The sequence below is a fragment of the Monodon monoceros genome, unplaced genomic scaffold, assembly GCF_005190385.1.
Source record: "Monodon monoceros isolate NGI ecotype Baffin Bay Population unplaced genomic scaffold, NGI_Narwhal_1 Super_Scaffold_20, whole genome shotgun sequence".
NCBI classification, from domain to species: Eukaryota; Metazoa; Chordata; class Mammalia; order Artiodactyla; family Monodontidae; genus Monodon; species Monodon monoceros.
Window position 1 is genome coordinate 72413386 of NW_021703777.1, and position 17199 is coordinate 72430584.

The window sequence follows — 17199 nt, forward strand, 5'->3', positions numbered from 1 at the left end:
TTATATCCACTAATTTTAAGATCTTAATAGATACAAGAGTATTCAGATTTTCTATTTCTTCTTCTGTCAGTTTTGGTAAGTTGTGTTGTTCCAGGAATATGCCAATGTCATCTAAATGTTCAAGTTTGCTCATAGTATCTTTTTATTATGTTTTAAATGTCTCTAGGATCTGTAGTAATATCTCCTTGCCCATTACTGATAACTGAATTGTTTTATAAACTTTCTTCTTGAAGAGCTGAATTAAATTAATCTACTTTACCCATTTTTAAATTGTGATATATGTCTTATTATCGTTTACATATTCTAGATACAAGTCCCTTATTACATACATGATTTGCAAATATTTTCTCCCATTCTGTGGGTTGTCTTTTCACTTTCTTGATAGTGACCTTTGAAGAACAAAAGTTTTTCATTTAGATGAAGTTCAACTTATCTTTTCTTTTGTTGTGCTTTTGGTGTTTAAACAACCACTGCCAAATTCAAAGTCACAAAGTTTTACTCCTGTGTTTTCTTCTAGAAGTTTTATAGTTTTACCTCTTATAATTAGGTCTTTGATCCAGTTTTGAGTTAATTTTTGTATATGATTTGAAGTAAGGGTCCAACTTCATTCTTTTGCACGTGGATATCCAGTTATCCCAGCACCATTTGTTGAAAAGACTATTCTTCCCTTGTTGAATGGTCTTGGCGCACTTGTCAAAAATCAATTGACCGTAAATGTAAGATTTTACTTCTGGATTCTCAATTCTATCCACTGATCTACATGTTTATCTTTATGCCAGTCCCGCATTGTCTTGATAACTAAAGCTGTGTAGTGAATTTTGAAATCAGGAAGTGTGAGTCCTATAACTTCGTTCTTTTTCAAGACTGCTTTGGCTACTTCAGGTCCCTCGGATTTCCATGTGAATTTTAGGACAGAATGTTGATTTCTGCAAAAAAGCCAGCTAGGGTTTTTATAGGGATTGCATTAAATCTGTATTTTTTCATGGATTCTTTAGAATTTTCTATATACAGAGCATTTTACCTGCTGATTCTAGATAATGTGGCTTTATATATTTTGAGACTATGTTATTATGTACATACTTCTTAGTACTGGTATATTTTCCTGATGACTTAAACATGCTATATTTCTAGTAAGTTTTCTTGACATAACACTACTTTGTCTGTAGCTCCTTTTGTTAGTATGTTCACCGAATATCTTTTTCTGTCCTTCTAAGTTTTTTTTTTTTGAATATCCTTTTATGCAAGGGGTATCTCTTATAAATAGCATTTTAAAGTTGATCTTTAAAAATCCAGTATTGATGTTCTTTGTCTTATAATTCAAGTATCAGTCATGCATATTTAATGTTTACTCATTGATTTATAAATACATATTTTTTGTAAAGTTTAATCTACCTACTTCCTTTCTTTTTGTCTTGCCTTTTATACATTACTATGGTGATTCCAATTCCATATTCCACCCCTCCCCCTTAGCTATTAGTTTTACATTCTTTTATTATTTGTTTATTGTTTGCCCCGATATTATAACACATACCACTGACTTAATAATTTACTACTTTTATCATTTCTTAGACAAAGCAAGGATGACAGAACACATTAATTCCATTTCCTTCTCTAAACTATGTGCAATTGTTGTAATGTATTTTAATTACATTAACACAAATATTGTTAGCTCCACAAGACATTAGTTTACAGTCCCACAAGACACTAGACTACAATTATTTAGATTTACCTATGTACTAACCTTTTCCATTGCTCTTCATTTCTTCCAGCATCTACAACCTTCCGTATGAGACAATATTCCTTCTACTCAAACAATAATCTTTAGTAAACCCTTTATTGTATCTGCTGGTAACAAACTCACTCTCTTTTTCTGAGAGTATTTTTATTTCGAAGGAAATTTTTGCTGTGTATAGAAATCTAGCCTGACATTTTCTTTCTGCACTATGAAGATATTGTTTGTCTCTGGCCTCAGTTGTTTCTGTTGAAAAGTTAATTTTTAGTTTTATTGCTATCTCATCGAAGGTAATATGTATTATTTCCCTGGCTGCTTTGAACATTGTTCTTTGTCTTTGGTTTTCAGCAATTATGCTATGATGTGCCTACTATGTTTTTTACACATTTATTTTTTATTTTTTTATTTTTTAACATTTTTATTGGGGTATAATTGCTTTACAATGGTGTGTTAGTTTCTGCTTTATAACAAAGTGAATCAGTTATACATATACATATGTTCCCATATCTCTTCCCTCTTGCGTCTCCCTCCCTCCCACCCTCCCTATCCCACCCCTCCAGGCGGTCACAAAGCACCGAGCTGATCTCCCTGTGCTATGCGGCTGCTTCCCACTAGCTATCTACCTTACGTTTGTTAGTGTATATATGTCCATGCCTCTCTCTCGCTTTGTCACAGCTCACCGCTCCCCCTCCCCATATCCTCAAGTCCGTTCTCCAGTAGGTCTGTGTCTTTATTCCTGTCTTACCCCTAGGTTCTTCATGACATTTTTTTTCTTAAATTCCATATATATGTGTTAGCATACGGTATTTGTCTTTCTCTTTCTGACTTATTTCACTCTGTATGACAGACTCTAGGTCTATCCACCTCATTACAAATAGCTCAATTTCATTTCTTTTTAAGGCTGAGTAATATTCCATTGTATATATGTGCCACATCTTCTTTATCCATTCATCCGATGGTGGGCACTTAGGTTGTTTCCATCTCCGGGCTATTGTAAACAGAGCTGCAATGAACATTTTGGTACATGACTCTTTCTGAATTTTGGTTTTCTCAAGGTATATGCCCAGTAGTGGGATTGCTGGGTCATATGGTAGTTCTATTTTTAGTTTTTTAAGGAACCTCCATACTGTTCTCCATAGTGGCTGAACCAATTCACATTCCCACCAGCAGTGCAAGAGTGTTCCCTTTTCTTCACACCCTCTCCAGCATTTATTGTTTCTAGATTTTTTGATGATGGCCATTCTGACTGGTGTGAGATGATATCTCATTGTAGTTTTGATTTGCATTTCTCTAATGATTAATGATGTTGAGCATTCTTTCATCTGTTTGTTGGCAGTCTGTATATCTTCTTTGGAGAAATGTCTATTTAGGTCTTCTGCCCATTTTTGGGTTGGGTTGTTTGTTTTTTTGTTATTGAGCTTCATGAGCTGCTTGTAAATTTCGGAAATTAATCCTTTGTCAGTTGCTTCATTTGCAAATATTTTCTCCCATTCTGAGGGTTGTCTTTTGGTCTTATTTATGGTTTCCTTTGCTGTGCAAAAGCTTTTAAGTTTCATTAGGTCCCATTTGTTTATTTTTTGTTTTTATTTCCATTTCTCTAGGAAGTGGGTCAAAAAGGATCTTGCTGTGATTTATACACATTTATTTTTATTGGAGTTCATAGCACTTCTTGAATCTGTGACTTTAATCAATTTTTAAAAACTCCCAGTCCGAATTTCACATATTGTTTTTTCCCAGTTCCTTTTCTCCTCTCTTTCTGGGTTCCCAATCACAACATACCTGACATCACTGGATCACTGAATCTCATGTGTATTTTATGGTCTCTTCCATATTAGTCATCCTTTTGTCTCCTGATGCTTCAGTCTGGATAGTTTCTTCTGACTGATCAGTTCACTTATTCCTTCTTTTAGTTTTAACCTACTGTTAAATCTGTTTATTTCTTAATTTCACATATTGTATTTTTCAATTCTAGAATTTTCTTCTGAGTTTTTTAAAAATTATAGTTTCCAGTTCTCTGCTAAAATTCTGCAGTTTGTCATTTAGTCTCTTCAGCATATTAATCATAGTTAAAGTCCACATCTGATACCTCCAGTACCTGGCCCTTTTGTGGGTTTGCTTCTATTGCAGTATTTTTCTCTTTATTTCACTCACATCTTTCTTCTATTTTGTCTGATTTTTCTTTTTCTTGAGTGCCAGACACAGAATTTGAAAAAAATTAGGAGATAATATGAGATCCAGGATGATGTTACTTTCTTCCAGAGAGAATTTACTTTTGCCTCTGGCAATCCCAGATCACCTGAATCCAACTGGGAATTGAGATGACTGGAATTTGGGCTTCAATTCATCAGAGGACTGATCACTACCCAGGGTATACTTCTGTGCTCCAATGAAATCCTGGGTATTTACCAGTCTACCTCTCCATGTCAAGCCCTGGATTCTACTTATCTTCTCACTGACCCTGTGAATCTGTCAAAAGATTCCTTTAGTTTTTCAGCTTCACTGAACCTATAATGAAATGTTATCTTTTGTCACAGCATGATCCAGTGGAAAAATTCTTTAAAAATAAGAAGCCTAAGGACTTAGCATCTGGTCCTAGATATTATCTTTGTCCCTTAAGAACTCCCGTGATTGTGTTCTTATTTATTAGAAGATGACAATTTCTACCACTTACTTTAATTATTGTTTGAAACTCAAATTATGCAGTAAATGTCAAGCAATATACCAAAGTGCCAATATATTCATTAATTTAAACTGCAGTTGTTTAACCAATATTAAGTAACAAGAACAGCCTGATATAATACAGATTAGTGGGGATTTTAGGAGTATAGTTCATATATAGAGTTTTTTATTACGAGAAATAACATTCAAATATTTTTAACATTTCTAAATCTTACAGAACATTACCACCAAACAAATAAATATTTGTACATACTTTTACATCCCATTTTTGTGCAAAGGTTCTTCAGGTCAGGATCCTTAGCTTGTGATTGTACTCCACACACAAATATTTTTGAGGTATTATTATTTGTTAAGACTGACATATGGGCAACTGTGTACCACGAACCTGTATTGACCATTAAGATATCATCATCCATATTTAATAAAGCCTTCACAGAATGGACAGCGAGACTTCGAGATTTGTCCTACAAGATAATGGTACAATTGGAATTTCGAAGGGTTTGACTAGAAGCATGTACTGACTTCTTTTTGCCTTAGGTAAAACAAAGTACTGGCAGAAATTCTGAAGAGATACCTAACGCATTCGAGTTTAAAACATCTTAACATATGTTAAAATATAAACTTAACAAAGATAACTGATATAAACTGACTTAAAACAATACCCTAACTTTGTTTAGCCTAAATTATGACTGTGATCATTTAACTTTTATACGGTGATAAGGCAATGCCAAAATCCCCAAAATGTGATTAACAGACTACTGATGTCCTGCCTTAGCTCCCATTCTTAAGCCTTCATGAAAATGCACCCATTTGCTACTGCCATTCTTTCTTCCCCATTACACTGTCATCTAAATGGCTGCTAGCTCACAGAGATTAAAAGTAAGATGGCTGACAAGCTTATAAAAGGGGGCTGGACAGATGAGTTTCTGCATCTGACCTCAGTGCTCAACAAGGTGTCACAACAAAATAAGGCCAAGAGACTCTGCCCAAGAATGCAGGTACTATGAAGGGATAAACCTTACAAAACTAAGGTGAATCTGAGGCAAGAATTGAAATCTAAGCACATAAAAATTAATTTAACCTGATTTCTTTTAATTTCTCATTCTATTGAAACCACATTATACCTCACATTCTCTTCCTGCATTGATAGCTGTTTATATATACACATCTTACAAATCAAAGCTGTAGGAATATAGTAAAGAGATAATGGGAAAGTATTACACATTGCATTTTCAAATGCAGGATGGCACTAGCATCTTCCCCAGAAATGGAAAGAAGAAAAGGAATCACTGTGCCTTCTCTTGAATCCTCCCTTGGGAGAGAAAAATATAGCCTTTTAGCTGTAGGCAATAAGAGTTCCCCCATCTATGGTGTGTAGGAAGAATATGTTCTTTACAATATGCCCACTTCACATGGGGCAAAGATGTCAAAGTATAAAATGAAAACTGGCTGTAGGGGAATTAATTTTATTCAAGGTGAAAATTAGGCCTTATAAACCTCCTTGATAACCTATACAAAATATAACCAATTTGTTAGGTTTTATTTTTAAGTGGAGGAATTCTCTGGGTGAGCAGGATTACTGAGAATCACAATGAAAGTAAGTGTTAGTTTACCTGAAATACAAGTTTATAATCTTTGAAAAGATCTATATTTAGAAGATCACTTTTAAGATGAGATGGAAAAATTAAGACATCATAGCAATGTTGATCCACAGCAAAGACTTTATTATCAATATGCAACACAGATTTGACTTTATTATAGCCTTTTTTCTTCAAACTATGATAAACTTCTTCAGGGCTGTAAATATATAACATTAGGTTTTAATTACAAATATAACACATCAAAAGTGTTATTTAACACTAGAATCTTTTTCCTACAATAAATAAAAATATCACTGCAAATATTGCATCTAATGGAACTTGTAATTTTAGCCAACAGTAAGTTGAAAAACAGAGACACAAAAGTTAACACATTTATGTAATTACTTTTGGTAATCTGGTGATAAAATCCTGAACTAAACTATGATTCCCCAAACACTCCCCCAGATGAGCCCCCCATCCATTAAAAAGGTAATATTTCGTATCACATTATTTTGAAAGGCAAGTGACTTAAATAAAGAATTTGATTAGAAATCTTACCTGATTTTACACGTATTTATCCAAGCATAAAGTGGCAAAGTTGAGGCCCTTAGTTCCTGGTTCCTAACTGTTTCTGGAAGAATGTGGTAAATTGAAAGGGCATCATGTTTGATTCGACATCTTGCCAATGCCGCAGCCAATTTTGTCTTAAAACTAGAAACAGAAAATCCATTCTTGGTAAGTACTGCATTGAAGACAAGACTATCAATTTTCCACTAGAAACATTAACAATTAGAATTTTAACAAATACTTCTATAATTCTATTTCAAATTTTTGAAGTCTAAAATTAAAATTTGCCATATTTAAAAATGGAAATCCAATAATCCTGCTTCTTTTCTTCAGTTTTTGATGTCTCTGTATAGCTGTGTATCTCCTCAAATATTTTCTTTTTTAAAATTTATTTATTTATGGCTGCATTGGGTCTTCGTTGCTGCACGCGGGCTTTCTCTAGTTGTGGTGAGCGGGGGGCTACTCTTCATTGTGGTGTGCGGGCTTCTCATTGTCATGACTTCTCTTGTTGCGGAGCACGGGCTCTAGGCACGCGGGCTTCAGTAGTTGTGGCACGCAGGCTCAGTAGTTGTAGCTCGTGGGCTCTAGAGCACAGGCTCAGTAGTCGTGGCGCACGGGCTTAGTTGCTCCGCGGCATGTGGAATCTTCCCAGATCAGGGCTCGAACCCGTGTCCCCTGCATTGGCAGGCAGATTCTTAACCACTGCGCCACCAGGGAAGTCCTCCTCAAATATTTAAAACAATTGCTGGCTGAGAGACAAATTTTATGTAGTGAAAAAGGTGTAGGATTTAGAGTCAGACAAACGAAGTTAAATTCAGGCTCTGGGGCTTCCGTGGTGGCGCAGTGGTTGAGAGTCCGCCTGCCGATGCAGGGGACACGGGTTCGTGCCCCGGTCCGGGAAGATCCCACATGCCGCGGAGCGGCTGGGCCCGTGAGCCATGGCCGCTGAGCCTGCGTGTCCGGAGCCTGTGCTCCGCAACGGGAGAGGCCACAACAGTGAGAGGCCCGCGTACTGTAAAAAAAAAAAAAAAAAAATTCAGGCTCTGTCACTTACTAGCTGTGTGACCTCAGGTGTGATACTGAATCTCTCATCAGCCTCAGTTTTCTCATCTGTAAAATGTGATCAGCTCACCTTGCAATTAATGTGGTGATTAATATCATGTGTGTAAAATACTTAGCACAGTGCCTAGCACGTGGCAGGCCCTCATTATAGGTCAGTTATTATTATCAGAGATGGCAACAGTGTACTCTTGATAAGATTAAGGAACTTTCATGAATATGTATCAAGTCCTTCCCAGTTCTGACTATCCCATACCTCAAAATTCCAAATAACAGAAAAGAAAAACAAGAACTGTTTAGCATAACCATGAAGACCCAATGATTTTTTTTTAATGTCATAGCCCAAATTTTTAATAAATGAGAACACAGGACTTACTCTTGACCTATATTCATAGCATTTTCACAATAGGAATCTAACTGAATAATAAACCTCAAGGATAACCTTGAATGAGAAATGAGGAAGGGATGCCACAAAAAGTCAAGTTCCTTGAGAATGGTGTATGTGGCTGCAGAAAGCTTAATAAGATAGAGACAGAGAGCGAGAGCAGGGGGTGGGGGGGGAGGGAGAGAGGGAGGGAGGGAGGGTGAGAACACAGGGGCACTTTGGGTGGGGGTAGAGGGGAGGGTTATCAAACATTAAGCCTTCTGGGGCTATCATAGAATTAGATTTGTGGGAACTTCCCTGGTGGCACAGTGGATAAGACTCCGTGCTGCCAATGCAGGGGGCCCAGGTTCGATGTCTGGTCAGGAAACTAGATCCTACACGCATGCCACAACTAAGAGTTCGCATGCCACAACTAAGGAGTCTGTGTGCTGCAACTAAGACCCAGTGCAACCAAATAAATAAATTAAATTAAATTTTAAAAAAGAATTAGATTTGTGTAGTGCTATGTCCTGATGTCATAGAACTACAGCAAGGGACATTAAAAATAATTATATATTAATGCACATCAAAGAATAAATTAATATAAAGGGGATGAGTTACTGTTCTATATTATACACTGAGATGTTTCTGAGAACAGACTATTTTTGACTAAACAGTCCTTCCAAATACCTACGTAGTTCGAATTTACCATAATAAATGCTACTGACAATTATTCAATCATTAAATATAAAGATCAGAGATGTGAAGCCTAGAAAAATGTATGTGTTGTGTATATACAGGGAGTATAGGGAGAAAAGATTTTCCAAAACCCAGATAGCAAACATTTTGGACTGTGAATTTTAATATAATTTAATCATATAAAAAGTAACTTGAAGTATATGTACAGTTATAAAGATTCTTATATAAACATACAGTATCAGATTGAGGACAAAGACCAAATCCAAATGCTATTAGGATAACCAGATATATCACTTCCATAAATAAAATATCCTGTGATTGCTAAAAATACTTCCATAGCTTTAAGGTAGACTGCAGTGATGAAAATGGAAGCAAAAACAGCCTTTCCCAACATTCTTGATCCAGAACTCCATCTCCTGCTACAATTTGTGTTATGGCAGAGAGTTGCTTAATTATCTTTTTATCAGCATCCCTGTCATACATGTAGCCAGAGCTTTGTTTCTGTATGTTAAATTGTAGTTATATAATTCCTAAGCTTAAATCTTAAATGAACCCATTAGCTACAGGCCAGAATCCAAACTCTTTATCATGACACACAAGGATATTAATAATTTAACCTGAACCAACTCTTCCTTTCTCAATTCTCACCACTCACATCCATAAATCTACCTCTAGTCACACACTGAACTATTTACCACTTTTGCTTACATGCCACATCCATTCCCCTCTTTCTCTACTTTGCTGTTCCTCTGTCTCTCCAGCCAGTATGGTTTGGACTCTGCAATCAGATTACCTGGGTTCAGATTCTGGTTCCACTAATTACTAGCTATGTGACTTTAGACAAGTTACTTAGCTTCTCTAAGCTCTAGGAATTAAGAAGTAGTATCTAACTTATAGAATGGTTGCAAAGATAATTTTGAATGTATTTAAAGTTAAGTTATTCAAGAAATGATAATGATTAATATGCTTAATTTTTTTTTTTTTTTTTTTTTTTGGCTGTGTCATGTCTTAGTTGAGGCACACGGGATCCGCATTAAGGCATGCGGGGTCTTTCGTTGAGGCACGGCTTCTCTCTAGTTGTGGCGTGCGGGTTTTCTCTTCTCTAGTTGTGGCGTGTGAGCTCCAGAGCGTGTGGGCTCTTCAGTTGTGGCACGCGGGCTTAGTTGCCCCGCGGCATGTGGGATCTTAGTTCCCCGACCAGGGATCGAACCCGTGTCCCCTGCAGTGGAAGGCGGATTCTTTACCACTGGACCACCAGAAAAGTCCAATATGCTCATTCTTTTATTACTAGTATTAATCAAGTACTGTTATCAGACCTGAGCTATAAAGATTAAAAGATAGTTTCTATCGTTAAGTAATTTACAATTAGGTGGTAAAACAGACATATAAACAAATAATTATAGCTCAACATGGTTAATGTTATAAGATACATAGATAAAGAAGAGAGTAAATGTACTGGAAGAAGAACAAAATCAGCCTAAAGGGACTTCCAAGAGGAGAAACCTGAACTATTAAAGGAAAAGCAAGAATTTTCCAGACCACAAGAAGAGAAAAGATATACAGACAGAGGGCAGAGTACCGTAAAAAATGGAGATGTTAAACAGCAAAGCATATTTACAGAGCAATGTTTCCATTTAGAGCAGAAACCTACAGGTTTCTATTCTAAGCACCACTTCCCTTCTGGGAATAGAAACTTCCCCTCTTACGAAAAATGTTCCTCTCCTCCCTCCATTCATATAATTTTCTTGGGAGGTGTTCCTAACTGACTCTGTCTCCTTGACTACAGTTGATTGGGAGAGGGTGAGCACTTGACCCAAACCAGAGTCAAGCGAATTTTTGTGTGCAGCAACCGAGAGTCAAGCCAGTCTTTCTAGTTTTCGTGCTGTGTACGATGTAAAGCTCCTGAGTAGTCAGCAGCCAAGTTTCCCATTCTATGAACAGAAGAAAAGATCCAAGAATGAAGGTAAAGCACACAAAGAGGCAGAGACTAGAGTCGAAGAGAGCCCTGATGATACTTGAGCCACAGGATTTAGTTAGTAGAAGCGTAGCCACATCAATGTCTTTCCTGCAAGTCTCATTGTTCAATTCTTCCGTGTGATACCTTATAGTAAAATTTCTCTTTTGTCTAATCTAGTTTGAGTTGGAGTCCTGTGTGTTGTCAAAAAAGAATCCTACCTAATACAAAAAAGGTTTTACTCCGTTTTGGCTTCAAATTTTCAGAAATTTTACCTAACAATGAACAAAATATTTCAAGTTTTTTTTGTTGTTGTTAGTTTTGCTTTTTGTTTTTGTTTTGTTTTGTTTTGGCCACACCACATGGCTTGTGGAATCTTAGTTCCCTGACCAGGGACTAAACCCAGGCCCTCCGCAGTGAAAGTGCCAAGTCCTAACCACTGGACTGCCAGGGAATTCCCAAAATATCTCAAGTTTTGGAGTGCCATTAGTAATGCCTAACACAAAAGAAATATGGTTCTCTTTAAATATAAATTGAGTATTTTCTTAATGCCAAAGGATAATCTTCAGTGAACTGTTTGAATTTCCCATACAAATATAAAATCAGACATCATACTGACAACTGTTTCAGAATATTCACTAAGTAAGTGAAATGGGCTAAGAGTTTCCAAAGAAGGGGTGGAGAGAATATGAGAGACAAAAACCCATGAACAAGTGTTTAGGGAGCATTTCAGCAAATGAGAAACCCTGGAGCGTTATGTGAATGAGAAAACTGAGGAATAGCAGAAAAGGGATATATCCAAGCAAAAGTGATTTATCCCAAAAATCCATGGATGGTTTTAACATTCATAAATCATTCAATGTGAATTACCTTACCACATTAATAGAATAAAGGAGAAAAAGGGCTTCCCTGGTGGCACAGTGGTTTAGAGTCCACCTGCCGATGCAGGGGACGTGGGTTCGTGCCCCGGTATGGGAGGATCCCGCGTGCCACGGAGCAGCTGGGCCCGTGGGCCATGGCCGCTGGGCCTGTGCGTCCAGAGCCTGTGCTCCGCAACGGGAGAGGCCACAGTGGTGAGAGGCCCGCGTACCCCCCCCCCAAAAAAAAGGAGAAAAAAATGACCATTTCAGATGCTCATCCCAAAACTCTGATCTCTGTTTTCTTGCTTTAGTAAGACGACAGTTTTCCTCTTGAGATCCTCCTTCCTGCACTGCAGTTGGAAAGTACCTGTAGGTGTATAGCCAGGACTATTCTAGGGCTCACCTCATTTGTTTTCATTCTCTCAAGGATCAAAATTCTGTGCTGCTTTTTGTCTAATGTCCAAAATATTTGCCTCATATATTTTGTCCATCTAGTTGTTTACAAGAGGAATACAGCTTGATCCTAGATACTCTGTCATGACTATATAATCACTTTTTTAAAATATCACTTTACCTGCCATGTGGAACAGATTGTGAAAAAGTAAGAGTTACAGGCAGGGAAGGAGGACTACTATTGCAGTAGTCCAAGTGACCCATTATAGTGGCTTGGATTTGGACAGTAGGAGTGGAAATGGAAACAAGTAGACACATTCAGCATGTTTTCCAATTGGAGTTACAGAACTTGATGTATTAGGTGTGGTATGGGCACCGGGGAGGGGAGGAAAGAGGAATCAAGGATGATATCTAAGAAGCTGGTGGTGCCTTAATTGTAATGGGGAAGGTTTCAGGACAGTTTTAGGTGGTTTGGGAGGATGGACCACTAAGTCTTTCCTCTCCTGCCTCTCTACTCTTTCACTGCCCATTCCCCAATTCTGCCTCACCAAAGCCCAACAAATTATTTGGCAGAATCAGATTCTTGGGCTAGTGTAAGGCAGGGGGGGAGTAAGAAAGGAAGAAGCTGTGGTCTCCTTTTATTTAACCCGGTCACATAGTATTTAAAATATAGTTGCATTTTGTACAAGGAATGAGTTCTTAAAGACCTTGCATATGTCAAAAATGATAATAGGTGTCATCTTGGATTATATCTCTAAAGCTATGAACAGATGAAGAAAAAGACACAAGTTGGACTAATAAGAACCTGCTGTATAAAAAAATAAATAAAAGAAAATTTAAAAAAAAGATACAAGTTGGTAGAGTGATAAAACACAAGGATCTCTGGAAGAGACAATAACAACAAAGATCAAACAATTTTCATAAGGAGGAAATAATTCTCATTCAATTTCTTGCTAAATAATTACTTCTATCACCTCTTAAAATTAGTCTCCGTCTTCTTGGTAGAAACATAACTAAAGTATACTTCAAGCTTACAATGATTCTATTTCCCTGGGGACAACAGTGCCCAGCCCCAAGCCACAGATGATCTACAGATGTTGGCCGCTACCATTCTGTCTCAGTTCAGAATTCTGCTCCATTGGCTATGGGGGATTGGCCCAGGGGAATGCACCTGACCTACATGGAGCCAATCAAATTCCCAGGGGAGGGATTATAATTTAGAATTGGGGTTAGAGACAATAAGTTAGTCTAAGTGAAGAAACTAACAACTGTAACAAGTAAGCTCAAGACGTGGAGTGCAATAGCAGGGTTTTCTCCATGTAGACTAGAGAAGCAGAGAAGGCAGATCTGCAGAGGAAAAGAATGAAGCAGATATTGAGAGAAGCAGAGTTAAAAAGATAGAGACAAAGAAGCAGAGATAAAGGTCCTGACATCTTTCCAGCTCCTGCTTTCATCCTCTTCCTGATTCTCTGAGTTGCATGAGACATTCCAATACCTTTATAAGAACATTTTCCATTTTGCTCAGGCTAACTGAAGATGGCTTCTATTACTTGAAAGCTGAGACTCTTGATTAAAACCCTTTAGTGTTATCTTTATACATGTATTTTCTCAGCATGATTTTTATCATTATACATGGGTTTTTTTCAGTGTTATCTGTATATAAGTATACTGCACTACTGTTCTCTGCAATTCAATCGCTAAATACACGCATTTCTCCTATAGCATATTATGAATTGAGTATAGCATGAATTGGGTATGAAATAACTTATTAATGTGGGAATAAGATCTGCATTATATGAAGCTCTATTGGTTTGGGTAGGGGGAAAAACTGCACTGACAGCTTCTTGCTCTGACAAGAATGCAACCAGATGTGTGTCAAGGCAGGAGGTAGCATGGTATGTATTATGGGGAAAGGGAAAAATCTGGAGAATCAGGAACCTAAGACAGTAATATCTTCTGGTTCCTCTGGCCTCCTGAGCCATGACCTTTGCTTGTCCTATTTCCTGCCTGGCTTGCTAACATTCTCAGCTAAAAATCTGCTGCTCATGAAACCACAGTCTGGTCTTTCTTACTTGGTTGGAGCCCTGTGGCTTTCCTAACCTCAGCTCTCATTATGCTCACTGAGACTAAGTTGAGACTTCCATGAACATCTCCTGAGTCCCGACTAAGTCAAACAGAAACTGACAGCAGCTCAGGAAAGCTGAAACTCAGAGCCTGTCCCAGAGCATACTGCCCCACCAACTTTTCTCTGATGTATCTGCACCCATCGTGGGTGCCCGTCCTCAGAGGCAGGTTGCCCGGTACTGGTATGGGTGAAGTAGTTGCCCAGAAACCTATGCAGTAATCAGGGGCAAGATCCTTACTTATCTAACACAGAGGGTACATGCATCTGATTGCTTTTGCTTTTCTCCATCTCCAAATTTCTCATGGCTACAACTGACATGAGATATGACTATGTCATATCTTTCATCTTCTAGAGTACTTTAGCCACCACTCACTATCTTAAGTGGAAGGAGTAGTAGCATATAAATGGTTAAATCCTGGGCTCTAAAGTCAGCATTCCTGAACGTGTATTCTGGCTACTCCCCTTTCTAGCTCTATGGCATTAGGCAGGGTCTTTTAACATGTCTGTGCCTCAGTTTTCCCATGTGTAAAAATACAGGTTGGTAACAATATCTACCTCAAAGAGTTGTTATGTAAAGAGCTTCTTATAACAATGATTGATACATATTAAGTGTTCAATAAAGGTAAGTTATTACTATAACTCCATTACGTGAGTCCTCTGGTCTCAACCTTCAATACTGTAAGTGAAACTGCTTGAGTTTCCCATAATAATATAAAATGACATATGACAACTGTTGCAGATTATTCACCTGGTAAAAATCTTCCTACAAGATTGCTGTTGTTGCTATATTGTGCTTTCTATTAAGGTTCAACGATGTAATAACAAAAGCCCTAACAACAGTAGCATTTAACACTGATTGACTATCTACTAAGTGTCTGACTCTAAGCTCAGCACTTTATATACATTAGTTTATTTACTTCTCCCAACCACCTTTTTAGGTAGATGCTATTATTATCCCCATACTAGGTTTCTGCTGATATTTAGGATAAAAGGAAAACAAATTTAAAACATGTTAGTTTTGTTCTTAACTACTAACATGAAGTTGTAGATCTTTTTTTTCAACTTGGAACAGTGACAGGTTCTTATCTACTGTTGGAATTTTCTTGTTTGATACGTGTTAGATTTTTTTTAAAGAGCTATAAACAAAGCCAGGTAAACAAATAATAGCAGTTTCAAATGAAGTGTAACTTAAGTACGTGCTAAAAATTGTCAGGAATTTTTCATCATTTTCCAAATACTTACAAGTTGGATCTTACAATTCAAGCTTTGAAAAACAACTTGAATTTAAGCAGAATATTTACCCTGTTCAAGATTTGTTTGTAAAGGAACTCAAGAAACTTATGAACTTTTATATTTTTTCTCTATAAAATTTTAACAGTTATCTACACATTATATTGTACACAATTTCACCAGTGAAAATACCAATAATGATTTCATATAAAACATTGTTTTCACCTTTACAATTACCTGTTAAGAAGGTTCTCTACTTCTAGAACTTCTGCTATAGACTCTTCATTATCAGAAAGGAGACGAGCTTGAAATTTTCTATCTTGGAAATCATACAGCATCACAATGATAAGACTGTTCAAATGATCTGGCTACCAAGGGGAAACACACATAAAGAAAAGCATACAAACAATATCTAATAGCAATATTTTCCATTCCATTGTTTTTCATAAGAGAGCAGTCATAAAAATATGACTATTTTTACATAGTCTGGTTGAATTGGGAGATAGAAGAGGACTGCAAAGGGACTTCCCTGGTAGCACAGTGGTTAAGAATCCACCTGCCAATGCAGGGGACACAGGTTGAGCCTTGGTCTGGGAAGATCCCACATGCTGCGGAGCAACTAAGCCCATGCACAACTACTAAAGCACGCACTCCTAGAGCCCGTGCTCCACAACAAGAGAAGCCACCGCAATGAGAAGCCCACGCACCACAACAAAGAGTAGCCCCCGCTTGCTGCAACTAGAGTGCCCGTGAACAGCAACAAAGACCCAATGCAGCCAAAAATAAATAAATAAATACATACATACATACATAAAAGAAAAAAGAAAAGGACTGCAAACTAGAAAAAAAATCCAATAAAAAATAAACCTCTCAAAAAGGACAATTTTTGGCAGATTCATCAAAATGAAAGGAGTGGGATCTATATTAGAAGCCTTAGAAGTATGAGAGTTAAGGACGTGTTTTGAAGAAGTCTCAGCATTAAACAAACTAGTTATTTAAATCTGAAGGCTTTTTAGTACTTTCTAATTAACAACCACGAAACAAGTAATTATATAAAAGTTATACACTTACTATTATGGTGCTTGGGAAAATATAGCTGTCTATTAATATAGTTTCCAAAATATCTTGAACTACAAGACAAGGAAAATGTCTGTTACTGAAAACTCCAAAGCTGAAAATGAAAATTTTGGAATCAAAATACACTTTGGACAATGCTATAAAATACTTTTACTTTCATATCTAAAACATACCTAATTCTTGATAAAGACTCAAATTACAATGACATGATGAAATATTTGTAATCTTTATGAATCCTGGACCCCTGTGACTCAGGCTCCACACGGAATCACAGTCAAAGGAGTATTATCTGAATAGCTGAAGTAGTAATAAAGGAATTCCAATCTTTAATTTATATCCCTTGAAAAACATTAAAGAGGATCTCATTTATAATGTCTTATCCTCTTTATGTTGCATATTGTTGGATTCAATTTGCTAATACTTTATTATACAGGGCACATGAGTCTCCTTTTGTTATAACTACTTAACTATATATATATATCATATTACAGATGCTTTAATAAACATAGATTTTTGTTCTGTGTTTATGTTCATGAAGGATATTGGTCTATAATTTTCTTTTCGCAATATCTTTGTCAATGTTGGTATTAGGATTTAAACTCTGGAAGAGTTTGTGTTAAATTGGTGTTATTTCTTACTTAAATATTTGGTAGAACTCACTAGTGACGACATTGATAAGATGACATTTAATCTAAGTCCCAAATGACAAGGAGTTAGCCATGTAAAGATCCGGAAGAAGAGAGCATTCCAGGCAGAGGGATAATTGCAGAGGTACTAAATGAAAACACATGAACACATTTTAAAACCTCCACAGGGCACACGAGTGTTCTTTTGTTATAACTACTTAAGTATATATATCATATAACAAATGCTTTAGTCA

General features: G+C 36.9%; 1 protein-coding gene across 1 annotated transcript in view; it reads right to left on the reverse strand.

Moving 5' to 3' along the window:
* The window catches only part of NSUN7 (NOP2/Sun RNA methyltransferase family member 7), a 62531-nt gene that overhangs the window by 31889 nt on the left and 13443 nt on the right, over window positions 1-17199 (reverse strand). The window contains exons 3-7 of the mRNA XM_029235495.1: window positions 16314-16372; window positions 15480-15610; window positions 6550-6702; window positions 6025-6208; window positions 4665-4875 (exon numbers count right to left, since the gene is read on the reverse strand). Coding sequence (XP_029091328.1) covers window positions 4665-4875; window positions 6025-6208; window positions 6550-6702; window positions 15480-15610; window positions 16314-16372 — 738 coding nt within the window. The remainder of the gene's footprint in view (window positions 1-4664; window positions 4876-6024; window positions 6209-6549; window positions 6703-15479; window positions 15611-16313; window positions 16373-17199) is intronic.